General features: G+C 32.3%; 2 protein-coding genes across 5 annotated transcripts in view; one reads left to right on the forward strand and one right to left on the reverse strand.

Annotated features, from left to right (window-relative positions):
* LOC141447403 (uncharacterized) overlaps positions 1-25,159 on the forward strand; it is a 28,405-nt gene extending 3,246 nt beyond the window's left edge. The window contains exons 9-25 of one of the 4 annotated variants that reach the window (XM_074114940.1): positions 273-432; positions 661-787; positions 1,214-1,398; positions 1,513-1,644; positions 2,788-2,973; positions 3,094-3,200; positions 3,274-3,459; positions 4,115-4,316; positions 4,404-4,712; positions 5,409-5,609; positions 5,711-5,856; positions 6,527-6,619; positions 6,698-6,761; positions 6,990-7,095; positions 7,978-8,054; positions 8,131-8,204; positions 21,825-25,159. In XM_074114940.1, coding sequence (XP_073971041.1) covers positions 273-432; positions 661-787; positions 1,214-1,398; positions 1,513-1,644; positions 2,788-2,973; positions 3,094-3,200; positions 3,274-3,459; positions 4,115-4,316; positions 4,404-4,712; positions 5,409-5,609; positions 5,711-5,856; positions 6,527-6,619; positions 6,698-6,761; positions 6,990-7,095; positions 7,978-8,054; positions 8,131-8,204; positions 21,825-22,647 — 3,178 coding nt within the window. In that variant the 3' untranslated portion in view covers positions 22,648-25,159. Of the gene's footprint in view, positions 1-272; positions 433-660; positions 788-1,213; positions 1,399-1,512; positions 1,645-2,787; positions 2,974-3,093; positions 3,201-3,273; positions 3,460-4,114; positions 4,317-4,403; positions 4,713-5,408; positions 5,610-5,710; positions 5,857-6,526; positions 6,620-6,697; positions 6,762-6,989; positions 7,096-7,977; positions 8,055-8,130; positions 8,205-9,711; positions 13,474-16,397; positions 16,728-21,824 lie in introns of those variants that run through there. The other 3 variants (XM_074115019.1, XM_074115174.1, XM_074115101.1) reach the window with 3 other exon arrangements.
* Tasp1 (Taspase 1) overlaps positions 14,840-26,056 on the reverse strand; it is a 38,174-nt gene continuing 26,957 nt past the window's right edge. Inside the window, exons 7-10 of the mRNA XM_074118797.1 lie at positions 17,575-17,697; positions 17,199-17,385; positions 16,158-16,303; positions 14,840-15,682 (exon numbers count right to left, since the gene is read on the reverse strand). Of these exons, the coding sequence (XP_073974898.1) occupies positions 15,611-15,682; positions 16,158-16,303; positions 17,199-17,385; positions 17,575-17,697 (528 nt within the window). The 3' untranslated portion in view covers positions 14,840-15,610. The remainder of the gene's footprint in view (positions 15,683-16,157; positions 16,304-17,198; positions 17,386-17,574; positions 17,698-26,056) is intronic.

Consider the following 26,056-nt stretch of genomic DNA (forward strand, 5'->3'; position numbering starts at 1 on the left):
TATTTTACTTTCTTTTTCTATTTACAATGATACTCATGTTTTACAATGAACGTCAGGGACAGTTCGGAGAGACTGTAAAATAATAATATCTCCTTTCACTTTACTAAGAAAGAAAGTTCAGAGCATGTCCCCAAAATATTTCAAAGAAGATGCAATACTTTTGAAAAAAAGGTGTACAAAAGAAAAAAATATATATAGGGCACGTCTTAGTAGTAGATATATATCCCTCTTTGATTGGCCCTTTAATAAATTGAAACTCTCTTTTACAATAGATCTCGTACGGAAGAATTACGACAGGACAATCGAGTTCTAGAGGAAACTCGTGAAATGTTGGAGGAACAATTAGCTAGAGCTAGGACTAGAGTGGAATATACCGTTCAACTGGAAGCTGATATTCTTTCATTAAAACAAACTATAAATGAATTATCATTGGTATGTTTTCGTAAAATGAAATTAAAATTATTTTTAATAATAATTAATCATTTAAGGTGCGTCAACATCTAAGGTTATTGAAGTCCGGAGCTTTTTTCAGTGCACTACCAGCCTCCGTACAGTGTTTCTCTCGTTACAGTCCATCACCGGACAGTGAACTGTAAGAAGCCACTAGGAAGAGAAATAATTTATATGTTATTAATAATTATTTCCTTGTTTTCTATATAGGAACGTGAAGCAAATCAAGAAAAAATACAAGAATTATTCGAAGAAAACGCTCAGCTTGCTTTGCTCAGCAAATCCGCTTTACATCAAGATAGTTCATTGCTGGATGAACAATTAGCTGAAACTTCAGGTAATGAATATTGTGACCCGGATATACTAGCCTTATATACTGCCTTAGTTACCGGAAGTATTGTGATCGAGTCGAAATTGAGAGAGTTTTAACTTTTCTAACTTTTCTGCTATGATTTTCTTTTAAAATCTTAATTTATATTACCCATGGTCGAACTTTTATTTAAATAATTTGTTTTTAGGGGGGGAGAATACGTTTTAGGGCAGTTCTGGTAAGAGTTTGGAAGTATGCTTTCTGCTAAAGTATCATATCATTGCAATTTATGATTTTAAAAAACAATAAAATGTGAAAATTATTATATTTAGAAACTCGCGAGTTTGTATAAGTTAAAACCTTGAAAATTGTAAGAGGTAAAGGTAACAAACCTGTGAGAGGATTCAAACAATTTTTTTTTTTTTTAAATACAATTAATTTACAAATTTCTAGTTGGCGAAGGTGATAACAGTTTATGCGAACAACTGAGCAGCAATGCGCAAGCTCGTGCTTTAAGATTAGAACTTGAAAATAGACGATTGGCTTCTACTGTTGAAAATCTTCAAGATGCTGCCTTACATCAGACCAATGAAAGGATATTACAGCTTGAGAAGGAGAAAAAGAAATTGTCTTTGCAGGTAAAATTAAAGGGAAAAAACGTTAGTCTTCCAATTATATTTGTAGATCTTAAAATTATGGTTAAGAAATTTCTATTTTTTTAAAAAAATAAAGTTTGTTTTTGTTTTTCAAAGGTCGAAGAATATGAAGATGCTAAGAAAAAGTTAATGTTACACATAAGCGAAATGGAGACTACGGTGAAAAATGCCCAACGTGATACGAAAAAGATGCAAGATATTAGAGATTCACTTGAGTCGCAGTTGCAGGTATTTGTTTTTTAAAAAAAGTTTGTTTGTTGTACATGTAAAATTGAATGTTCATTTATTACGAAGCATGTTCAGAAGGTAAGTGTACTGAGGCTCTCACTGCCGGAGGGATTTTTTTTCGACCTGTTGGCTACACTGCCGTGTAGCCTGATTCCTCCCCTCCGCAACGAGATCGGTTCGAGGTCAGTACGTTGAGAACTGCCGACGCGATAAATAGGTTTCATGAAAAATGTCAATCCAATCTCCCGCCAAGTGGGAAATACACGGCCTCGTCCATTTTCTCGTTTGGAAGGGAGATTTGCGGAAATATCGCAAAAAGTTCATCCACAGTCAATCTGCGATCGTCACGGAGCGCATTTTCGATTTTTTTTTTTTCCACAATTGAAGGTCTTCCGCTCCTCTGATCATCATGCACAGACGTAAGACCGTTTTTAAACTCGCGACACCACTTGAACACACTCGTACGATTCATAGCTTTATCACCATATGCATTTTTTACCTCATTATAAATCTCAACCGGAGTTTTTCCCTTTCATCGAGATAACGGATGACGCCGCGTATTTCGCACTTGGCGGGAGATTGGATTGACATTTTTCTTGAAACCTATTGTCGCGTCGACAGTCCTCAACGTATTGACCTCGAACCGGTCTCGTTGCGGAGGAGAGGAATCAGGTTACACGGCAGTGTAGTCAACATGTCGAGAAACAAAATCCCACCGGCCGTGAGAGCCTCAGTACACTTACGAGTACTTTCTGGACATGCCTCGTATAATTGTTAAGTACAAAAATTACGACAATTTAGTAAAAGTTACTTTGGGCTACTAAGTATCCCAGGATCCTATAATAATCCTTTTCCTCTTAACTCTATCCTTGTTTGTCTGCTTATTATGGCTTGGAAAAGTTCTTGATATTGTTTGAGTAGTTTTTACAAAGGTTGTGCACTGATGCTATGAATCTTTGATTAGAGAGTGTATGTGATAGTAAAATGTTTTAAAGCCATTACTTGCGTGTAACGCTGGCCCTTAAGGCTGCAAGTCCTTTCGCTGGAGTAAAAAATAGAAACCAATAAATAAAGTTTACTAAAATTTTATTAAAATTCTAAGAAATCTTGTATATTTGTTAATTTTAATTTTATTTGTTAAAGTCACGCGTAGAAGAAATTGAAATGATTCAAAGAGAAAAGAGTCGTATGGAAAAGCGAGCAATAGAAGCTGAAGAACTATTAGAAAAAAATAAAACTAAAGAAGTTCAATTGGAAGAGTTAGCGGAATTGAAAAATAAAGTTTCTACGCAGGAAAAAGAAATTAATAGGTTGCGATTGACGGTGGAAGTAAGTATCCCTCAAGGTTCTATAACTTTCGAATAAGTTATCATGTAGCGTTGAAAGTGATATTGTTCGAATGACCTTGAATTTCAAATTTAAATAAAAAAATAATTTGTATTTTTTCAGTCAAAAGCTTGTGATGTTGACAAGTTGCAATGTGAACTAGATACCCTTTCAAAAGAAAAATCCCAACTTATGAAACAATATGAAGAAATGTGTGCTCAGAATGCTAGGTAATTAATTGCTAGGTATTTTTTTTTTTAAAATATTAGGTCTTACATGTAATAAAATTCTCATTTTATCCAGGTTGTGCAATGTTGAAAAAGAATGGAAAGAACTACTATCAAGATATGAAGTTGACAAGGCAACTTTGGCTACACTGCATAAAGAACTGGTCCAGGAGAAAATGGTTACACAGCGTTTGATGAATACTTTAGAGAAATTAGGTCTTGCCGTGGAACAACTTTCAGATCCTGAAAATGCGTTCGATAGGTTAGTCGGTGATCATAGTTGCTGATTATTATTATTATTATCTGAATACCATCACAAAAATCAAAGCAGGAATAGCAGTACCGATTCTGCGTTAATTCACAGACGGTGGCAAATGGGTAACATCCGATTGTGTTCTTCTCAGATAAATTAAATCCTCTATTTATCAGAAAAAATTGTTTTTACAAGTTGGTATTTCTGTCTGTATTCTCCATAACTCATAAATGAAAATTTGTAGAATTTTCAAATTTCGCTTAGTTGCTAACAACCTCCAGCTAAAGAAGGTTTGCTACCTTAAAGACGGAAACCCTAAGGGGTTTACAATGATGCCATTATTATGTTGCATTCTCGCTACGCATAACTCCCACTGAACATCACATATCTTGCTGCTCACAGTTCCTGAAACTTGGTCTCAAATAATTCATTTCGTCTTGCTTTATCTTAATAATAATTTCTGTCTCGCTCCCTCCAACTGTAGTAACGCCTCTTGGATTACTTTAAGTTACCGTCAGATCAATATTATTCGCATATCCAAAAGCAAAATGAAGCGATTTAGATACAGTATCAAATATTTGAGTATTTTCATAGTGAAAATTCCATATGAAGCACGTTTGTTGGTTGAACTTATTAATTTTCTTCTTTTTAATTTTTCCTTCAGAATAGTATCATGTCCGGAAATAGTGCGAGCAGTACAGGAAAGACTAGGTCCAATGCAAGAAGACGATGTGAAAGATCTTGCCGGTGAAAATGCAAGACTAGAAGTTGAATTAGCCACTTTACAATCTCAAGTGACCAGCCTTACTTCACAGCATACAGCCCAGAAACTTGCCAATTCTCAATTAGTTGCTGAAAAAGATGAGGTGAATATAATATATATATATATTTTTAATAAAACTCTTAATTTGTGATCCTTATTCGATTAAATAACTCTTTTTTTCTTGTTATAGTTGTGTAAAAATCACGAAAATTTACGCGAACAGCATCAACAACTATTAGTAGATCAGTTGACTTTACAAAGAATCCACGAACAGTTATCAGCCCAGTATGAAACTATTTGTAAAGAAAGAGAATCATTACGTGGTGAACTGAAGAAAACACGAACTGAAACAAGAACAAGTAATGAAGCTATTGAAAAATTGGAAGCAACAATAGAAGCTAAACAAGCACAAATACAAGAAATTACTGGAGAATTAGATAAAGTTTCTGGAGATTCTGTTTGTCTTACAAATTTACGACGTGAACATTCTAAACTGAAAGTTAGTTTCATTTATTTATTTTTCTATGAGTTAGTAATATTTATTTGGGTATTTCCACTACCAGAAGAGCCACTTTTCTCGATGGATTATTCAATTTTCTAGTGACTTTTCTGCAAGATGGTTCTAGATGTTTTTCCAGGATAGTTATACGTATTTAATGCTCATAGACAAATACCTGCGAGCACCCTGGACTCATTTGTTCGGTTCCAGAATGGCTTTATATTACTACACGGTAAAATTGTTCAGAAATGATGATTCTATATGTAAACTGAACATGTGTATCATTATGTGCAGAATGCGCTTAGAATGAGAGAATTTATTTTAAATTTTTAATGTTCTTAGATGGAGTAAATTTGATTCCACAAGTTACCACAATATCTCATTTGAAATGTAAAAATATCGTTTAATATTTTAAAGTATTATTGAATGAGTTTATGGAGCTACTTATGTCATGCTTTTTGTCTTTGTAAACGAATTATTCGTAATTTTTATTTTTTCTTTAATTTACAAATTCAAGGAATCCTGAAGTTATCTATTCATATTATTCATTTATACACAAGGAATTAATTGTTCAATTTTTGATTGCTTTTAAAACTGTTCTCTTAATTATATATTTGTTTAAAACAATTTTGCTAAAAATAATTATGCTACCATTGTTTCTATTGACGTAAACACTAACTCATTTTTACATTCTAGGAAGATTTTCGTAACTTATTTACAGCTAGTGACAAGTTAAAAGTAGAATTTAGAACCTCTCAAGAAGAGAATAAAACTCTTAAGAATGAAGTTAGAAAGTTGTCACTAGCTTTGACCGAACTCCAAGGGAAGATGTCCACGTTGACTGATAATAAAACTCATCTTGAAGTACATCTATCCAAGTTGAACAATGAAGTCGAGGTAATTTAATTTATTTACTGGGATCGATTATTCTAAGTTTTGATGCATTATTTTACATTTCATAATTACTATTTACATGTGTCGTAATTTTATTAATATAGATTTTAAAGCAAGTAAAAATGAATTTAGAAGAAGATAGGAAATCATTGATGGAACATGTAACACTCTTGCTGGGGCAGTACCATGCACTATTGACGCATTCACTGGAGGATAAAGATCATTATCATATGGAAGAAAAACTGTTCACGTAAGTATTTCTGCTTGCAAATATAATAGAGGAAGTATGGCGTCGTTCTGTCCAAGGAGCCTGTGAACTTACCAAAAGCCGAAGCCCTACAAATTCTTCTTCCAAGTCTGAGCATTCGTGAAAATAAATATTAAATTGATCGCTTGCGGAAATGGGTGTGATGAATAGAACGTAAATCAATGGCATCCTGGCCAGCTGTTAATTCATTCATTAAACTTGGTACCGGACAAAGTAGGTCATTTTTCTGAGAAAGTTCAATTATGGGTACTTCTGGGTGAGAGGGGATTTGTAGGCTTCCCTCTACATTGTCCAATTATAGTGTCCGAGAATGTTTTTCCACACACGGTGAATATATGTTACTCGTAGATCTCTAACTTAGAATTTAAATATTATTTCATTAAAAATTTATGTATAAGATTATTTTGGAGAGATGGTACTTGGCTAAACCACAAAAAATTCTCTTTTATTGTGAATGGCGTGTTCTGAAGGACATACAATTGAATAGAATTTATTTAGGCCTACTGAACGTAAAATCGTTCGAAATAATTGAATAATTGGTGTTTCGATCTTTACTGTGAAGATTACTTTTTCTTTTTTATTTAACTTACGGATATACTGTCTTATTTATTTACTTCATAATGTAATTTTGTTATTATCCAATAATTTACAGAGATCAAGTCAACAACCTGTGTAGACAAAAAGAAAAATTAGAAGAAAAAATTATGGAACAATATAGGAAAATGGATAGCTGTCCATCAAAAAAGTATGTCATTTTACAATATTTGTTTTTCTTCTTGTATCTTTTGTTAATCTTTTTTATGTTCTTTTTTTTTTTTAAAAGGAAAAGTTTTGGTGCAAACCTAGTTCGAAGAGTAAGGAAAGCAGGATCAGATCTGATCAGTAAAGTAAGTTTGAACTTAAAAGGATTGGTATGTAATTTTGAGTTACATATGACACTATTTCTCAAGGGTTCTAGGAAGAAGTTGCCCTTCATCATTATTATGTGAATTAGATTCCTTTAGTAAGAATCAGCCGCGTCGTATATAATTTTTTTTTAATGTACACCTTTATTTGTTTAAATTATACTAAGAAGAAATTTTATGAGTATTTTAAATAAGATTTGTTTATTGTAGAGTCGCAGATCTTGGCATGAGGATGCGATAAGACGAGGAAGCAATGCTGGCGATAGGGGTGGTACAGATTCTGATACAAGTTTGGAGGATGTAAGAACTAGACAAGGTACATTGTTTGATTGTTGTAAAGTATAATCCGCAAGCACCCTGCATGGTATAGGTTCTTGCGGTACTATTTTACCTTTTACTGTTTTATCTTTTTTTCTGGCTAACGATGTTTTTAAGTACTGCACTTTAAGCAGGAGCACTTCTGATTGATTTTGCTTCTGTATACGAGTATCCTCAACTAGTTAGTCACGTGATGGCCGCTATAAACAACTATTTATTTCTGTTTATTTATTTTAAGTCTTTGAATAAAAGCCATGGCTATAATCCAAATGTTAGTGAGAATTCTATCTGCATAGGCAGTTATAGTTACTCCTTCGAAAGAGGGAGTTTGTCTACTTCGGCTTCCTAGTTTCGGATGGTAAAGGGGTCCTACAAGAAATTTAAGAAGTTTAAGGTTAGGGCAACGCTTGTCTGTTTTTTTCTTATCTAAACGCCAGACGTACAATTGCTTTTTGTGATTAAAAAAAAGAAGAAGAATTCTCGAATGCACATTTCATTCCGACAGAGAACGTCTTGGAGACTATACATTCCAGGAGCTATAAATTCTTTAGAAAAACTGCTTTGATATAGATTTATTTGATGATAGGACTTCCCTTTTATAAGTCTCACGATCGAAATGACAAATATGAGTTCGGGTTGGGTGGACAATATAAGCAAGGTAGCTTCTTGATTCGCACAATTAGACTGAGGCTGTATTAAAAAATAAAGAGACCAATAGTGGAATCGTAAAGGTCCCGGACATATATCTCTGGATAGTAGGACCATTATAGACAACGCTGTAAAAATAACTGAAGTCATGGAAAGTTTAGAAAAGGGCTTCTCTTTAAACACTCCATTAAGACGCCCTCTATTAAGAATGTATTGATTGTTTCGATTACAGACGGTTTAGGACTTGGAAATCCAGGCACTAGAAGAACAGTATACTTATCAGGAGATGAAAATTCAGCATGCCCTAATGTAAGTTTTGATAAATTTTTATAAGAGAAAAATATCACCTATCATTGTGTAATAAACCATTAATATTTAACAATAGGAGCAGAGTGATAATAAAAGTCATACACTTCCACCAGAAACTAGCCCACGGCCATCATCTCCACAGGAACACCAGTAAGTTTGTGCATTATATAAATTCGATTAGATAATGATCGATAATTGGTTTTAAATATATATTTAATTGTATCTTCTAGATTCTAATAAGCTCTTGGTAATGACACATTTATTAATTCTATCTTAACCAAAACTGATTTGTGGGTGAAATCTTTTTATGATATGCATGATTTTTCTTGCTTCCCCCCCCCCCCAGCATGGTTTACTAAAAATAAATTTGAAGGTGTATCGATTATATAAATGCTTTATCTCATTTAGTAAAAAACAACACAACTGATCGATATTCTCTGAATGATTACTGGTAAATCATTCCTCTTTCTTATTTTGATCGGTTAAATTCTAGGTTTTCTAATTTATGCTATAAATTTTCATACGCAAATATGCTCCACATTTCTTTCTCTCTAATACTGCGATGGTAACTACAGTTGCAGTTAAAAAAATTTGAAATAAAATTCAGAACTTGACAAAAAACATTTATTGTTGTCATAGTTTGTGAGAAAGCCATATTTCTGTCGCAAATCTTTTCGGAGCGCACCGCTCTAGGTTCACTTTTAGTATTATCTGTTAGGTAAATTAAGTATCAATAAAATACACATAAAGCTTGGAGTTCAAAGAATATATAACTTAAAAAAAGAAGTATGACCCTGAACTTTAGGGTAACATTAAATTTTTGAAGGTTTTTGATGTAGACAATAAACTGATGCTTATCATCAGCATCAAAAATTGTACATACAACACTTTTTAGTTTTAGAGTAGTTGGGCCTTCTCCACAAATCAGCAACACTCTATTATATCTTTTGCACATTTCTTTATAGTTTTTTTTTTTATACAAATATCTCCCACAATCATTAAAGGATCTACTGGGATCCCTAATTACATTATTAAAGGAGTCTTGGTCGGCCATGCAATCTCCCACACTAATGCTCAACTATTCCTAGAAGCACCTAGGCTTGGCGAATATGAACTTAGCAAACGTCTGTCCATGAATCACTAAAGTGGCATATCCAAACCCTTCTTCAATGTGATTTGAAGAAAAAAGCCCTATTTTTTTTTTTTTTAATCATAAGTTGTTCATATTTTAATCGGCAAAGTAACATATGAATATTTAATGTTATTTTGGTTGGAGTAATTAAATATGCTTTAGATCTAGATATCTCGGAGTTAAGACTACAGGTAATAAAAATAGTAAAATATTAACAAGCAATAAAGTAAGAATTAGTATCCGTTTTTTCGCCAAGGTTTTGAACCTTATCCGAGGCTTGGAAAGCTAAGTTAAACCTGATGCAAACTGTTTAGACATGAAAATACATTTGGGCTTCTCGTAAGTTTATAATATTTGCATGCCAGTATCAAGTTTGTTTACAAAATTGATTTATGTTTCTATTTTATTAATAATTTCGAAAAGATTATTTTTGTATCAAACTGGACAACAAACTCAAGCTTACCACATTAACAAAATTAATAATTAAAAAGTATAATACACATTAACAATTTTTGTGGAAAACAGAAGCCCGTTAGTGGTTTATAACAGAGTGACTGCTGTACTAGGGAACAACGCTACTCCGCCGCAAAGTCCCGTAGCATCTCAGTCTTCCAGGAAACATGCGCCTTCCAACAATTCAACACCAACAAATAAAATAAAGAGTGATGTCTGGTATGAATATGGTTGTGTGTGAATCCGTAGATTGTTAATAATTGCTTGGAAAAAAAAAGTAAATAAATTAATCGTATTCTTTGAGGAAATTATGGTCTCCAAATATGGGTCAGAGGTCATTTGTAGCGAATTCTCTATTAATGCAAGACCCTTTGTTCTTAATTTTTAAACCAAATTAACAGAAGTATTTATCTACTTTACTCACGAGGAATTCATTCCGTAACGTTTGCAAGTTAAAAATCATCTCCAAATCGTTCTTTACAAGATTTAATCTAATCAGAAGTACATAAAAAGCCAAGATTTATCGCCACTTTGCTAACGACCACTAGATTGCCTATATAAAATTAAAGTTAATGGTGGCTCATTCCACGAAGGTATTCTCCAGTGATCACATGAAAGCCCCAAAAGCGCCTGAAAGACACTTCCCGCAGATTAAGATTCTCCTTGAGTTGAGTAACCTCGATATGCCATGCCCTCCAGTTAAAGACGCTGGCTGAGTCTTCCTTATTCACATCAGACCATTTTTAAGGAGATTCTAAAAAAAAATAGAACCCAAGTGGAAACCCATAATTTCTTTTTTATTTATTCTAAGTCAATTGTTCAACGAATATTGATAACGAGGTTAAAAAGATGCTTTGAAAAATTTAAAAAGATGGTCAATTACACTGAGCACAATAGTAGAGCACAAGATAGTATTTCTTAGATTTTTCGAAGAAGGATAATAATTAATTCTATTTGTATTATAGTGAATACAAATTAATTTACAATTAATAGTGCTGCTTAATATTTTTTACGAAACGATCTAGAATTTAAGCAAAATTTTACTAACATTTTAAATAAATGATTAACATACGATTAATTCATTACTTTTGAACTATTGCAGCTGGCATTTACTGTTTTTTTATTAAGTTTTATTTTTGAAAATAACGGCAGCTTTAAACAATTTTTTAACAGTTTTTAATTAATTGCTTATTTTTATTTCATTTTTTGTTATTTCTTGCCATGTATATAAAAGAAGTAGCTTTAATAACTTACATTAAGAATGAGCTTAACAAAAAGAAACAAATCTTGTATTACTTTTATGTTTTTGTAAAAATCTAAATGTAACACTTTTTTATAACACGTTGACTTATAATAACCTTTGAAGGGTTACAAAAAATAATCAAGCTAGTATTCTATCTCGTATTAGGGTACGTTCACAACGGAGCTGTGAGCATAGATGATAGCGGAGATGATAACTGATAGAGTAAAATATAATCGCTGATTAGTGTGCACAACGGAGCTGTGATACATGCAACATGTCGAGTAGTGAAGAAGAGTTTTTATTGTTCACCAGCAACGAAATGGTATATTTAAAAAAAAAAAGATGTAGAAAATATCATGTACATACCATAAATAAAAAAACGAAGTACTTTGGGCGAATTTCACTATTTATATAAGGAACTTAGAAATTATCCGGATCGTTTTTTTGAATATGTGAGGATGGGTCCAACCACATTTGACTAAATTTTAGAAAAAATAAGGTCAAAATTAAGAAAACATAGGAAAAATTGTCATGGAAATCCTATAACTATAGAAGAAAAACTAGTGATAACTCTGAGGTAAGGTTATATTGAGGAAAAACAAATAAATACACATAAAAATAAATGTAAGCACGATTTAAAAAACAAAATATTGTTTAAAAGTAAATAATAAAATAATAACCAAAAATAATGAGTAAAGACAGCACTAATTAATTTTTCTACCTCCATTTTGAAGCTCCGATACTGGAGTTCAGCTAGCAGAAAAATGAAAAATTCAATTCTATCATCTATGCTCGTTTATACCAGCGAGTATGAGTCACTAGTCGAAGCTTCGTTGTGCACGCTCACATAAGAATGTACTAGGTTATTCTATAAGCGCTGATGCATCACTGCTATCATCTCAGCTATCATCTATGCTCACAGCTCCGTTGTGAACGTACCCTTAGAAGCATGAATTCGTGCAATAGTTTTTGCCGGCAATATTCAAATTCTTTGCAAACATAATGATCATAAAATGCGAATTATGCTTATCCTATTATCGTCTTTTAGATATTGAAGAACAAATAATCCAAATTCATTAGTTTCATTGGGCTTACTTGTATTCAAATATTATCCAGTCTTTCTCAAAAATCTAATGAAAAAGGAAGTCAGCGTGTTAATAAAAAAAAGTAGGACTTAACACATTTTAATTTGAAATAACCTCAATATTAAAAAAAAAAAAACTTTTGCATTTAAAATACTTTGTATTTAAATTTTTTCAACCAGTACAAAATTTTGTATTTAATTTTTAAGTAATTGAAATGAGAAAAAATTCCAAGTTATTCTATTACATAACTTTTGTTTAAACCAAAGAAATTTCTAAATTGTACGTTTTTATTATTTATAGTTTTTTGATTTTTAGTAAGTAAGATACATTGTACATTCGGGCAGTTCTGAGGCTTGCCACAATCTCAGTAAAATTGGACTCAGTGGACACCGAAAGAAAATGGGCTGAGAACTGTGATTGTATTTGAAGTTGTGAAGGGAATAAAGGGAACTGTAACACATATTCTAAGATAGTCAAGAGATGCCTTTACGTTTTTCAAAGAAAATTTGGATGCCTGGTTAAATTACCTGGCTTGAAGAAGAAGGAAAGTCTCCTTAGAACACATACAACAGATTTTTAGTTAATACACAATTCCGCGTCATGAAATGTAACTTGTTTATGCTCATTTGATCGAACAATGGAGATTACCTCTCCTGAGGAGAGTATAAATAATGGCCTCTAGTTGCCAGACTCCGCGGGATGTTAAATCATTTTGTGTTAGCCCGACTTTGCTTCAACCTCTACTATTTTGTCGCATTATTGAAGTCCAGAAAACTTGTACTTGCTTTAAAATAAGTTTTACGGCACCATTTTTATGACATTCTAATTAGAAGATTGTGGCTCTGTTCTGATCGACGCTGAATGAAAAGTTGAAGGAGTTAACTAACATATATTTCCGTTAGCTCAAACCTGCTTCTTACCTTCGAAGTACAAATCTCACCTCAGCTCCATGTACGTTGCCTAGGAATTGGGATGTTCATACAGAATTTTAAAATCTGTCTTCCACAGTTCCTATCACTAAAAAGCTATGTTCAGTATCATTTTCTTACTCTCCCCTTAGGCTGATCCGGAAGCTGTACTTCGTGTCCACTCCTGCATCGTTGCACAATTACTAATAACTTACTTGTGCTGCTATTTTACAAACGCGAAATACATAAGGTAACTTCTGCCTTCTTCAAATAAACAAATTTCGAGTAAGTTCTTCTCGTTGACATTCGGAGCAAGATAACATCAATTTAACGCGTTTAAAAATGTCATATATTTTTATCAAAGGAAACCGTCAACATTATAAAAAGATCTAGATCAGAATTTTTCAAGAATTCAGCGCTTTCAGCCAGCAAGTAAATCCTCCAATATTTCTCTTCTGCAGGGGTTGAATTGAACTTCTAAACGTTTTCGTCCCCATTTCTCAACCTGATACACGTTCAAATTTAGGCTACGGTGTATTAAAATAAAAAAAACAGAAATTTTGAGAAAGTTATTACTAGCTCTTACTAGTTATTATTAGCTCTAACTACATTCTCAAAAAATCATTATCTTTTTTTGTTACTTCTCAGTTTATTATTCAATAATTAAATATACACAATGAATGTAATTTTAATTTAAAATAAAATACTAGGTTAAGGTTAAAAATTTGTTAAATTTTGTCCACTAGTCTTTGAATTTTTATCAATTTAGAAACGACAAATTTCTTTTACTACCAATTTTTAAGTTTTTAGTTTTTTTTTTAAAAAACTTGGTGATAATTTTAATTATATTTCATTCTTTTTAAATTGTAAATTAGTGGGAATTTAGCATTTGCTTTTAATAATTTCTTTAATTTGGAAACTTCTTCTTTTGAGGAGGTCTCATATTTTAATAATCCCACCATTATATGAATCTTAAAAAGTAAAAATCAATCATTTCAAGAGCTTTCATGGATTGATAACAACTTGCCTTATTAATTTAATTATTATTTAATATAATTTTTTGTTTTTAAATGAAAAGTGTACTTGTGTGAAAGTAATTTTATTTAATAATTTGATTAAGTACATGATTTTTTAACATTTTCACTACTTTTAGCGCACAGGTAGATGTACACTATTAATACTACTAATGAGCAATTACTGTATTTATAATAAAATTATAACCTAAAATGAACATTAATGAAAGATAATTGGTTATTAATATTATTACTTTTTAATAATTTAGCTCTTTTTATTATTATTATTATTATTAAAAAGATTCTTTTTAATGTTATTTTTTATTGTTCCTTTTATAAAAGAAAAATAATGGCATTCTAATAAATCATAAAAACAATATTATAAAACTAAATTCTTATTCCAATCCCAGACGTTTTATATTACTTTTTAGTTCGTTTAAAGTTTATTGGCATTGTGATTGTACCAAATCACAGAAAAAATTGTGCATTCATCTGAAATATTAAAAATTGTTATGTCTTTTAGTGACTAAGTGGATAGGGATTTCAGTTTCAAACGCGATTTTTATCTGTTCTGAATAGTCAGGCTGTACTAAAGATATTAAATTCTTATGTCTACATCATAAACTTGATGCTAGAATATTACAGGAGTTAAGAATTAGTTTCTACTGTTAGCGATGTAACTTCTCGGATGGTCTATCAAGTCTTGTGTAATAAGAAAGGAGGTAGATTCCGTTGGCCGTATCAGACGCGTCTCTCCTCATTATTGGTTCTTCACTCGCTGTTGGAATGTCTTTGGACACATCTTTGTTTAAAATCCAGGAATAAAAAGGTTTCACAGTTTTTCTGAATATCGGCCAAGCTCAGAGGATAGTCAATAATATAACTACAGATTCGCTTCAACTCATGACAGACTACTGAGGTGTGAGGAAATAAATTCAGGATCTTTATTCGGTATAGGAAGAGCTTGAAAGTAAGAGACTTGTTTCTGGGACTGTTGTGAATCATAATACGGTAGTTGAGCTGTTCTTATCACCTTTCTAGGATGACCTACAGAAGCTTTAGATTAAGTAAGACATCTTTTCTCTCAACACAAAATAATAAAAAAATAAAAATGGTATCAAAACATTAAAATAAAGAAAACCACATCACTAAAGTGATATTGACAATCTTAATGCGCTTACCACAAATCTTAAAAGACATGATATGTGCGACACAAACACTCACTTAGAAAAAAAAATGCGTTCAGTATTTTGCTGTAATTCAAAGGCTGTAAAAGAAAAGGATTGTAAAGGCGGAAACATTGGAGATTTTGCGTGGAATTTGTAAATTTGTATGAGCTTAATGATCTATGGAATGTAAGATGTCGTCATAGTTTAGAACAAGTCCATTCTTTAAAAAAAATCATTTTTATTTCTTTTATAAGGAATGAAATTTGCCATGGATACTGGGAGAGTATCCCTCAAGTTGTTTTTGTTTTTAATCCTGAATCTTCTACAGTTATAAAATAATTAATTATACATATTTTTGTAAAGTACCTTCAGAATTCGCAGACTCTTAGATACTTAAATTTTTGTAATGATAAGTCTTGATACTTATCTTAAAACAACGTCAAAGAAAAGTACACTAGAGTTTTTAAATCCTTCCTTACGACAGAATCACAACCTTAATTCCGATAAGGCAGGTAGGTCAAGTTTGTATTACAATCAGTTAAGTTGTAAAACGTTACCAGCTAATACCTTCTAATGTGATTGTCGTACCAGGTAGTTTTCCTTCCGGTAATTTGCTTATTCTAACCTAAAATACAAAGACAGAAAATATCAACTATATTCGTAATACTTTAATTTATAGAAAGAAGCTTATTAACTGAGCTTTGTCAGTGACTGAACAAGAAAACAAAAGTGCTACACATAAATATTTATATTTATTTAATTCCCTTAACTATTGGGTAGCGATGTGTCAAACTTCGTGCACTGCGATCTAGTCAGACTTAATGCTCTGATTTTTTGCCAGAAATATACGTTTATACACTGTGAAAGAGTATAAGCCCAGAAGATGAACCATTTCCAAGGACGAAAGCTTGGTAAAAAAAAAAAAAAAATGAAAATGGCAATAATTTTTCTTTCCTTAGCAATATATAACTTGAATATTATCCCGTTTACTTCATACAACTTCCTGGCTCCCGATAAACGTATGTCAAGTGCACACTTCTTTACGATATTTTCATACAGACAGATCATCACCAATTTTAGATACTGCTTCGTTTTCTAACCTTTGGATTTTTATTCTTGGTACTCATATAGCCTATACCCATAGTGTTTGTAGTATGTGCCCAAATAAATTCACCACTGCCTTCACAAACTTCTAATGCTATTAGGCCACATAGTTTTCCTGAATTTAACATTAAGAATGGAGATTCTAAAAAAATAAGAATATACGCAACTATATGAACTATTAAAAAAATAATTTAATAAGTAGCAATAATTGTATACAAAATGAAACATTTTTCTAGTTTCAGAATGTTTTTTCTTTTACTCAACCAACGTTTTGAATGTATATTCAATCACCTGCAGAGATGTAAAAGAATGAAGAATCGATCAATGAATTCGATTTTACAAATCCCGGCATTACTATATGTAAATAACTTCAAGAAAATAATTTGTATTTTCCACAAACTATATCACAGCTCAATAAAGTTTTACTTTAAAAATTAAAAAAAGTGAAATTAACTTCAACAAAATATACCAAAAACCTCGTACAATAAACATCAAGTCAACTATTACTTTCAGATAGCGCGGAGCATGCGCAATGAACAAGTGTTCCAACATATCGTCGCCTAAGAGTGATACCTCGTAACTAAAATTTCAACGAAAATTACATTTTTATATATAAATGTTGAAAAAAAATTTGTTTTCAATCATGCACTTTCAAGACGACAGTCACACTAATAGTTAATATTGAAAGAAGAATTACTGTATGCCTTAAAATGAATTTTATATCCTGTTTTTTTCCTTCTCCTGTAAAGTTGATATTTTGTAGTTACAAGGTATCACTTCTTAGGCGACGATATTACAAACCGATTTCTACCCATTTAGTCGGCTGTTCCAATCTTATCCCAACCAACTTCAAACTGGTCTGTGATCGATTTTTCTTTTACCCCAAGAAGATTGAACAGACAAACGAAATGACGGCTAAGTAAAAGGGATTTTTAATATTTCCTAGCCAATCCTTCAGAAAAAAAGAGTAAAATTTCCTCGTAAACGAGATGAATGAATAAATGGGAATAAAATAAAAAATTTAATAAATATCGTACCTAAAAACGAAGATTTAATGGAAGCATGTACAGCATTTGATGGAAGATCTGATTTAGACATAGCTACAGCAACTTCTTTAGCAAGAAGAGTTTTAATTAGGTCTTCTCCAGTTCCTGAAACTGAGGTGGCTACACCTTTACTTGGGCCTGTACTCTGGGCCCAACAGCCAGCTCCGAACATTGCCGCCTAGAGTAGACAAGACGAATATTGTTTAATTAATAAGTGAATATTTGTTTTGGGAGACACGGAATCAGAAGTAAAGAATAAAAACAAAAGCATGCAAATGCGAGTAGATTCCCTCTATACCGCAAAAGTACCCTCACCCCTTCACATATATCGGACACCTATTTAAAACGTCGATTAATAAAGATGGACCTGGCCAACTCGTCCTGACTGCTTGAGAGCAATCCCACCGCTAGAGCATGTGGCCGCTAAATTACCATTGACATCCACACAAACTACTCCAACGGTGTCAAGTCTGCTGCGCGTACTACCTTCCTGAAACAAAACGAAAAAAAGAAGTCTGAAAACAACTCTGATAAATCAATCTCTAATAATGAATCAAAATCCTAATACATAAGAAACACGCAAAAATAGCGGACAAAATCAACAATGTTTTCTTCATACTTCCAATGTTAGTTTAGTTAAAATTAAGTTCTTGCAGCTTACAGTTTTTTTTCTCACTGATAAGAAAATCCTTCCTAGACAGATACACCCATACATAATTGGTAAAATTTCATTTTTCGTACTTAATGGACCTCAAAACACATGTATTTTTGGGAAAAAACTCAAAATAATCAATTGGAGCGATCACAATACTACCCCTTATCTAGAGGTAAGAGAAGTTGAAGAGATCTCAAAACATGTATTTCAATATAAAGTTTAATTTAAAATTTGTTCAGGAAAAAGAAAGTAAATAATTAAAAGGCAAATTAACAGTTACCCTAATTTTCATAATGATAAGAATTTGGTTGTATCCATTACGAGTTATAGCTTCATAATTGTCAAAAATGTATTCTACATTTTTTTAATTACTTCCTTTGATAAGTTATCTTTGTGGGTGTGTTTTAAATGAATTATTACAAACAGTAGAAAATAATTTACGAACATTTCTCAAGTACGGCACGGCTAAAATTTAGATTAGAGAAGTTTGTTTAACGTTCGCTACTAAAAAAAATATTTGCACAAGTATATTAGATTAATGTTCCATTTTTGTTAGAGTGAAAAAAAACTAGGGGATAAATTTTGAAAATTAATTCTGAATTCATAACAATTCACTTCATTTTAAAGTAAAGTGGACTCATCTTTTCTAATATGTTCAAGAAAATCATTATCAAGAGTTAAAAAAAAAATCTTTATCAGCGCTCAAGGTGGAAAAGTTGTTGCTTAAACGCGTAAACGACCCTTTTGACTGTGACATGAACTACACAATCAAGATTATCGATTTTTCAAAAGTTAAAAGGAGGTTAGTTGGTTAGTTGTTTCATAACCTTCTGCCTGATCCTATCTCCACTCTAAGTTACTATTTATTATCGTATTATTCAAGTATTTTGTTAAAAAAATTTCTTATATTTTTTTCTTCTATCTATCTATTCACAAAGTGATGCCTGTGTTTAATGTAATAATAAAAGGCGGCGTGATATTATAAACAGTTTTTGAGATGGTGATAATTTAAAAATAATAAATTGTGCATACACTTAGATCAGGTTATTTTAAATACATATAGTTAATAATCATGGCTATGGGTAAGTCGTTTAGAGTCTTTGAGCGAGACAACAATGCTAGCATTTATAGTGTCATAATAGAACAAAGAAATAAAGACAGCTGCTTATTATTAGAATCAGATGTTGTAGTAAATCTTTCCCTACAAGAGAAAGAAACTATTAAAAGACAATATAGTAAAGTATTAGACGCTTATGGATCACTTGGACTATTACAGATGAACATTGGAAATGATACTGTTACTTATCTAGTAATGATTACTGGTTGTATATCGCTAGGGAAAATTTCCGATACTGAAGTGTTTAGAATTACACAAACATCTTTCCTTTCTTTAAGAAAACAACCACAAGATGATGAATTTGTGTCTGAAGTTAAAAAATTATTAAATTCGGGTACATTCTATTTTTCATGGTCTCCTACAGGAGATCCCGTGGATATTACACTGTGCGCTCAAAGACGCGTGATGACCGGTACGACAGATAATAGATTCTTCTGGAATAAAACCTTACACTTACCCTTCATAGCTTATGGTATTGATTGTAAAGAATGGTTGCAAAAAGTAATGTGTGGTAGTGTGGAAATTCGTACAGTTTACGTAGGTCATAGACAAGGTAAAGCGGTGATAATCTCTCGACTATCCTGCGAACGTACGGGTACAAGATTTCATGTAAGAGGCGTCAATGATGATGGATTTGTGGCCAATTTTGTGGAAACTGAACAGGCAATCTTTATGGAGGATTGTGTAGCATCCTATGTACAGACGAGGGGTTCTGTACCATTGTTCTGGGAACAAACTGGAGTACAAGTTGGCCAGCACAAAGTAAGAATGTCAAGAGGTGTTGAGTCTTCAGCAGCAGCATTTAATAGACATATCGTATCGATTAAAGAAAGATACGGCCACCAAACTATTGTTAACTTGCTTGGTACGTCCCAAGTAGGCAGTAAAGAAAGTGAAGGTTTATTGTCAAATCTTTATGTACAGGCGCTTAAAACTTCTGAACACAACGATATAGAGCATATTATTTTTGATTATCACCAAGAATGTAAAGGTGGTAATATGAAAAATTTAAATAAATTAAAAACCAAAGCAGAACCTTATCTAAAAGCGTATTCAATATTTTTCTCTAAAGGAGATAACGTTATCTGCGAACAGCAAGGCACAATACGAACTAACTGTCTAGATTGTTTAGATCGAACAAATTGTGTTCAAACCTATTTTGGCCTACAAGTATTAAATAGACAGTTAGAAATGTTGGAACTACTTGAAAAACAACAATCTGTTGCCAGATTTGAGGAAGTTTTTAAACAAATGTGGGTTGATAATGGTAATGAAGTTTCAAAAATCTACGCTGGAACCGGTGCAATTCAGGGAGGCTCAAAATTCATGGACGGAGCTAGATCAGCTGCACGGACAATACAGAATAATTTATTAGACACAAGTAAACAGGAAGCCATTGATATATTATTACTAGGAAAAGCTTTGAATAGTTATATGGCAGACAGAGCGCGTACTTTATTAGATAATAGTATGGTACAAGTATCATCAAATATTCTTCACGAAACATTGGAAAGATGTGGAGAGTTTGTGAAGAAAAAGACAATAAGGTTAGGTGTAGGAACTTACAATGTTAACGGTGGTAAACATTTCCGTAGTGTTGTCTATAAGGATGTCTCATTGGCCGATTGGCTATTGGACATACAACCAGGAAAGGGTGATTTAGAAGTTGACTTGTATGCAGTTGGATTTGAAGAGATCGTGGATTTGAATGCAAGTAACATAATGGCAGCTAGCACGGAAAACGCAAAACTGTGGGCAGAAGAATTACAAAAAGTATTATCACGAGACAGAACTTACGTACTAGTAACCTACGTACAATTGGTAGGAGTTTGCTTGTTCCTTTTTATTCGCCCTGAACTAGCTCCATACCTTAGAGACGTGGCCACGGATTCTGTGAAAACTGGTTTCGGCGGAGCAACTGGAAATAAAGGTGGCGTTGCTATACGCTGCCTGCTATACAATACTTCCATAACATTTGTATGCGCTCATTTTGCTGCTGGACAATCACAAATTAACGAAAGAAATTCGGATTATAATGAAATTTCTAGGAAATTAAATTTTCCCTTAGGATCAAATTTAAAATCACAAGATTATATAATTTGGTGCGGTGATTTCAATTATAGAGTAGATATGGATAAAGATGCGCTGAAAGATTTATTAAAAGAGAATCGAATAGAAGATGTTTTACAGAATGATCAATTAAGGGCGCAAAAAGAATTAGGAAATGTATTTAGAAACTATATAGAAGGAGAGATTACATTCTTTCCTACATATAAGTATGATCTATTTTCAGATGATTTCGACACAAGTGACAAATGTCGAGCTCCCGCTTGGACTGACAGGTAAGCATGTAATTTAAATCTATATGGATTTTATATACGATATACTTTAGATCAACAATATTTAGACAATAGAAATTAGCTTCCTAGGTTAGCGCATTAGACTTCCAAAGAAGAAGAACCTAGGTCGAGTCCAATCTACTCTTACATTTCCTCCTTCTAGAAATCTCCTACTGCTCATTATCCGGAGGGTGACTAAAAAAGGATCCGCGCGCTAATGTTCACCAGAAAAGAAAATAAAAAACCAAAAAAATAGGATTTGGAGCACTTATCTTTAACTCAGTTACGTTTATTATTTTTTTTACTTGACCTAAAACATCCCAATATTCTTCCCAGTATAAGTTCCAAGTTCAATTAAGATATATCGTGTCACAAAAATCAACCTTTCCACGTACTGAAGCTGAGAAAGTTACTTAGAAGCACAACTCCCATCAGTAGAAATGTTAAATGTTTGCGAAACAAAAGCTTTATACCATATTATGTAAGTGTTCATATTCTTTTTGCAGGGTATTATGGAAACGAAGAGTCCATACTGAAGAAATCCCAGATGACTGGAATACAGGCAATCTAATATATTATGGAAGGGCTGAATTAAAACAAAGCGATCATAGACCTGTCATGGCTATTCTGGACATTGAAGTGATCGAAGCGGATCCAGAGGCAAGAACTTCAATATTTAAAAAGGTTATAAAAGAGGCTGGTCCTCAAGATGCAACCGTAGTTATAGCTAGTCACGGGCATAGTCTATATACAGAGGATGATTTTAAGACAACTCTGTTGGATAATCTTTCACAATATGGTGAAGTTGTTATAGTTAGACAAGTTGAGGATTCTATTTTTGTTGTATTCAGAGACAGTTACAGTGCATTGTTGTTAGCACAAAGTGGGAGTACCGTTTTAGCTAATGGTGAAACGCTGGAAGTATCCTTTCGTACAGCCGATTATGAGGCCAAAGTATGGGATGCGGTAAGATTGTGCGGTAACAATACCATTCCTTTGTGCAAATATTCATCAGTTATACCTCCTCGTTGTGCTACACCTAATCGACAACCACCTGAATCTAAACTTCCTCCGCCTAGCCGGCCACCCCAACCTGTGGCAAAACCTAAAGCCGCTGTGATCAGCGTATCGTCGCCTAGTAAACGTCCAAATGTACAAAAGTTGAGCAAAGATTCTAGCGACTCCAGTATAGAGGACTACAAGAGCATGCCAGCTCCAAAAGGGCCTCCTCCGTCTCCGCCGCCTCCAGTTCCCGTCGTATCTGCCGCTCCTCCACCGGTCCCACCAAGGACGAACATACGTCCACCCGTACCAACTAGGCCAAAATAAAATTCTGCTTGAACTGCAGAAAGAAGTAAATAAGAAATTTCAATAATGAAATTGAGAAAGAAAAATTAAAAAACATAACCAAAGGAAACTTTTGAAAAAAGTTATGTATTATTTTTTTATTCCATATTATAAAAATTTTCGTTCCTAAAAACTATTTAGAGCTTAATGGTTTAATCTTAAGTTTCTGTTTCTTCGCTTATTTGGGGGAGGAGTCGTTGAATTTATTTATTTAATTTTCATTTATTTAGGAAAAACGCTTCCAGTGATTAGCAAACTTTACTCTGGGTTAAAGTTTTTTAGTAAGAATGGCACGATCTTGTAAAGATCCAAGATAGGGGAAAAAAACTGCACGAATTTAGTTTATGTCGAATAATTAGATGATAAATTAATGAAGATTTTGAAAGGAAGTAGCCATATTTACTGACTTTTGAGAATGTAGCCAATTAAAAATATTTTCTGAATAGTAAATCGAAACATATTAAAACCTCTGTTTACACGATACCTCTTCTATTTATACTTGATTACTACAAACTTTCTATTTCATCTTTCTATCATGGTCTTCAAATTTCTTCTACGATAATAGCCATATAAGTGCGTAAAAAAAATCGTTTATTATCAAATAATTTACAGGAATTCTTCATGAAATTTGTGTAGATAGAGATAAATTTGTACCTAAAACTTTCATGTAAATTTTCAATATCAGTTCTTGGAGTTTGCTGCTTTAAAAATGACAGGCTTTGATGATCCCCCCCAAAAAAAGGGATTTTAAAAATGTGGGAAGGGGAATTCCAGAAAGCACTTGCTTCGACCTCTTTTGATATTACTCTATTACAACTCGTTAATGTTGTTTACTTTTAAAATTGCAGTCCTGCCAACTTTAATTAACGTTAACGGCGGGGTATTTAGGTCAATTGATTGTTACAGTTTTTAGGAAGTTTTTCTATTATTTTTTGGAGTCAATTGAAAATATATAAACGAACGAAAATATATCAATCATTGAATCTCGCCTTACAGTAGTCTGAGATTATAATTCGAGTGAAAGATCCGAATGGAATCCTTGGAACTTCTTTTTGTTGATTCCTTTCAACGAAATAAAGTTTTTTTTTTGTGCAGCCCCTTCTATTCTGGGTTTTTAATATAATCTGGAATTTATCTTGAGATTAAAAACAAAAACAAAAAAAAACAAATTCACAAAATAATGGTTAATTTAACCAAAGAAAATTGGGGAATAACACACCAAGTACCCAAACTCATTAGGGATCATTTGGAAAATTTTTGTCCAAAGAAAAAAAAAGGCACCATGTAAACAAGGTTTTCTTATGGATCGTAGGGCGTCCTAGCTAATGCCGAGGAAGTTCAAAGTGTAAAAGGTTTAATGCGTTAACAATTTATATACGGTTCGCGACAAATCAGAACCAGATGAAAGTATTTAAAAAAAAAAAACTGTAATAAATACGAGATATTTTTTAATCAAAAGAAAAGATTCAAATTAAAAACCACTCCAGCAACATTTCATTAAAATTAATTTTGTTTAATAATCAGAGATACCAATTAAAGTAATGAATTGAATTTTATGATTTTATTTCTAGTAGGAGATGATTCATTATTTTTTAATTAAAAAAGCTATTTAATAATTTAAAATAATTATTTCTCAGATGGTCAGCTAAGGCTTGCCATCTTAAAAAAAAATGTTGTTTATTCACTTTGAATCCATATTTAACATTATGCAGTTTTTATAAGCGTGCATTTCACTTAATTTATGCTTTAGAAGCTCATAGTTTATCTCATTTGTCTTTTCTTGGTAATTTATTTATTCTTTTATACTTCACTTAAGAAGGCGAACCTTCGGGTAGCCGAGCGGGGTCCAGAGGCGAGGCCCGCGAAGCTAAGATTGTATTGTGGTACTGGGTTCGATTCCTGGTCTAGGCCTTGGATTTTTATTTAATGGTTAATATGAGAAATTTTGCAGTAAAGTATGTTTGCTAGACGCCTCCGTCCACTACACCTAATCTGGTAATTGGACGTAAAGCCCGCCTGAAAGAATAGGCAATTACTTTACTTTACTACTATTTTATTTCCCTTAAGAAGTTATTTGTTTCATAATGTGCTTTTGAATTAATACAAATTAGATATATCATTTTCATGTACACAATGTAGTAATATCATTTACCGTAATTTTTGTTATTGAAAAGTTTTGTGCCAAAAATATTTCAGTTACATATATGCGAACACAGAAAGTAGTCTATATGAAATTCCGATCATGTACGAGATTGTGGATTTTAAACTTTTGTATTTATTTAGCTTTGTTTTAAATATATTCAAAATTGGGATTACAAAAGCACACGTAATTTATATAATGGTTGAAAGTAAATAGTCATCTATCAGTAATAGGATCAGTAATAGAATCAGCGATCGATCAGTAATCGATCAGTAATAGAATCAGCAGAGCCTTAATTTTATAAATTTATATGTTATGCAGCGCGCATACCCCATATGTAGAATTGCCATGTCTCCCCCAGTCCGATTAGAAGCTATTAATTGTGTAAATGTTGTTAACGCCTAAAATGCTATTATTATTATCATCTATTGATTATAACAATAAAAAAAAAAGTTCATATCATTGTGGTGATCAAATAGTTAGTTGTTTTCGTGAAATTTTTAAGAAAATGTGTAAAATTGTACAAAAAAAAAAGTAGTTAAAAATAGTAATGTGTTGCCAGATGATAAATATATTAATTGCTTGCCTTTCTTTGCCGCTGTAAAAAACAATAGCACTCTCCGTTGATTATTTTTTTTTAAAAGAACAATACTTTTAGCATCAATTAAGACGTTGAAAGAGCCGACTAAAAAATTATTTTGATCTGGTTACAGTATTTTCAATACTTTATTGACATCTGTTTTGATAATTTTGTATTTGTAAGTTTAAAATTGTAGAACTTATTTTACAAAGTAAAGAATGGTGAAATTTGAACTTATTTATTTAAATTCACGATTTTGTAAAATTTTTCCTCCAGTAACTTCCATTTGTTGACCTACGATATATTAATATTTAAAATTAGTTATGTTGACTTTTGTTATTCACCCGTCCAATTAAATTATGAATTTATGCCAACTTTGTGTTGATATTATTCTACTTTTTTGTACTTTAGCAAACGGTGGGACAAAAATTCGTTACCTTAAAATAATACTCAAGCAACTACAGATTTGTGTAATTTAATCCCGTTATAGTGAAAAACTAATTAAGGTATATTATTTTGGGCCATTCTTTCAATTATAACTAACATTAGAATTTTCAATCTAAACTTAATAGTTGTTATTATTACATACTTGAGTGAAATCTTGTTTTTAAAAAAAAGGGTTTGGCGATCTTACACATTATTTCTGTTACTTGCCCTGAATGTGTGCGCAA

Source organism: Rhodnius prolixus, unplaced genomic scaffold, assembly GCF_049639745.1.
Source record: "Rhodnius prolixus isolate KJV_2025 unplaced genomic scaffold, Rpr scaffold_1, whole genome shotgun sequence".
Taxonomy (NCBI): Eukaryota; Metazoa; Arthropoda; class Insecta; order Hemiptera; family Reduviidae; genus Rhodnius; species Rhodnius prolixus.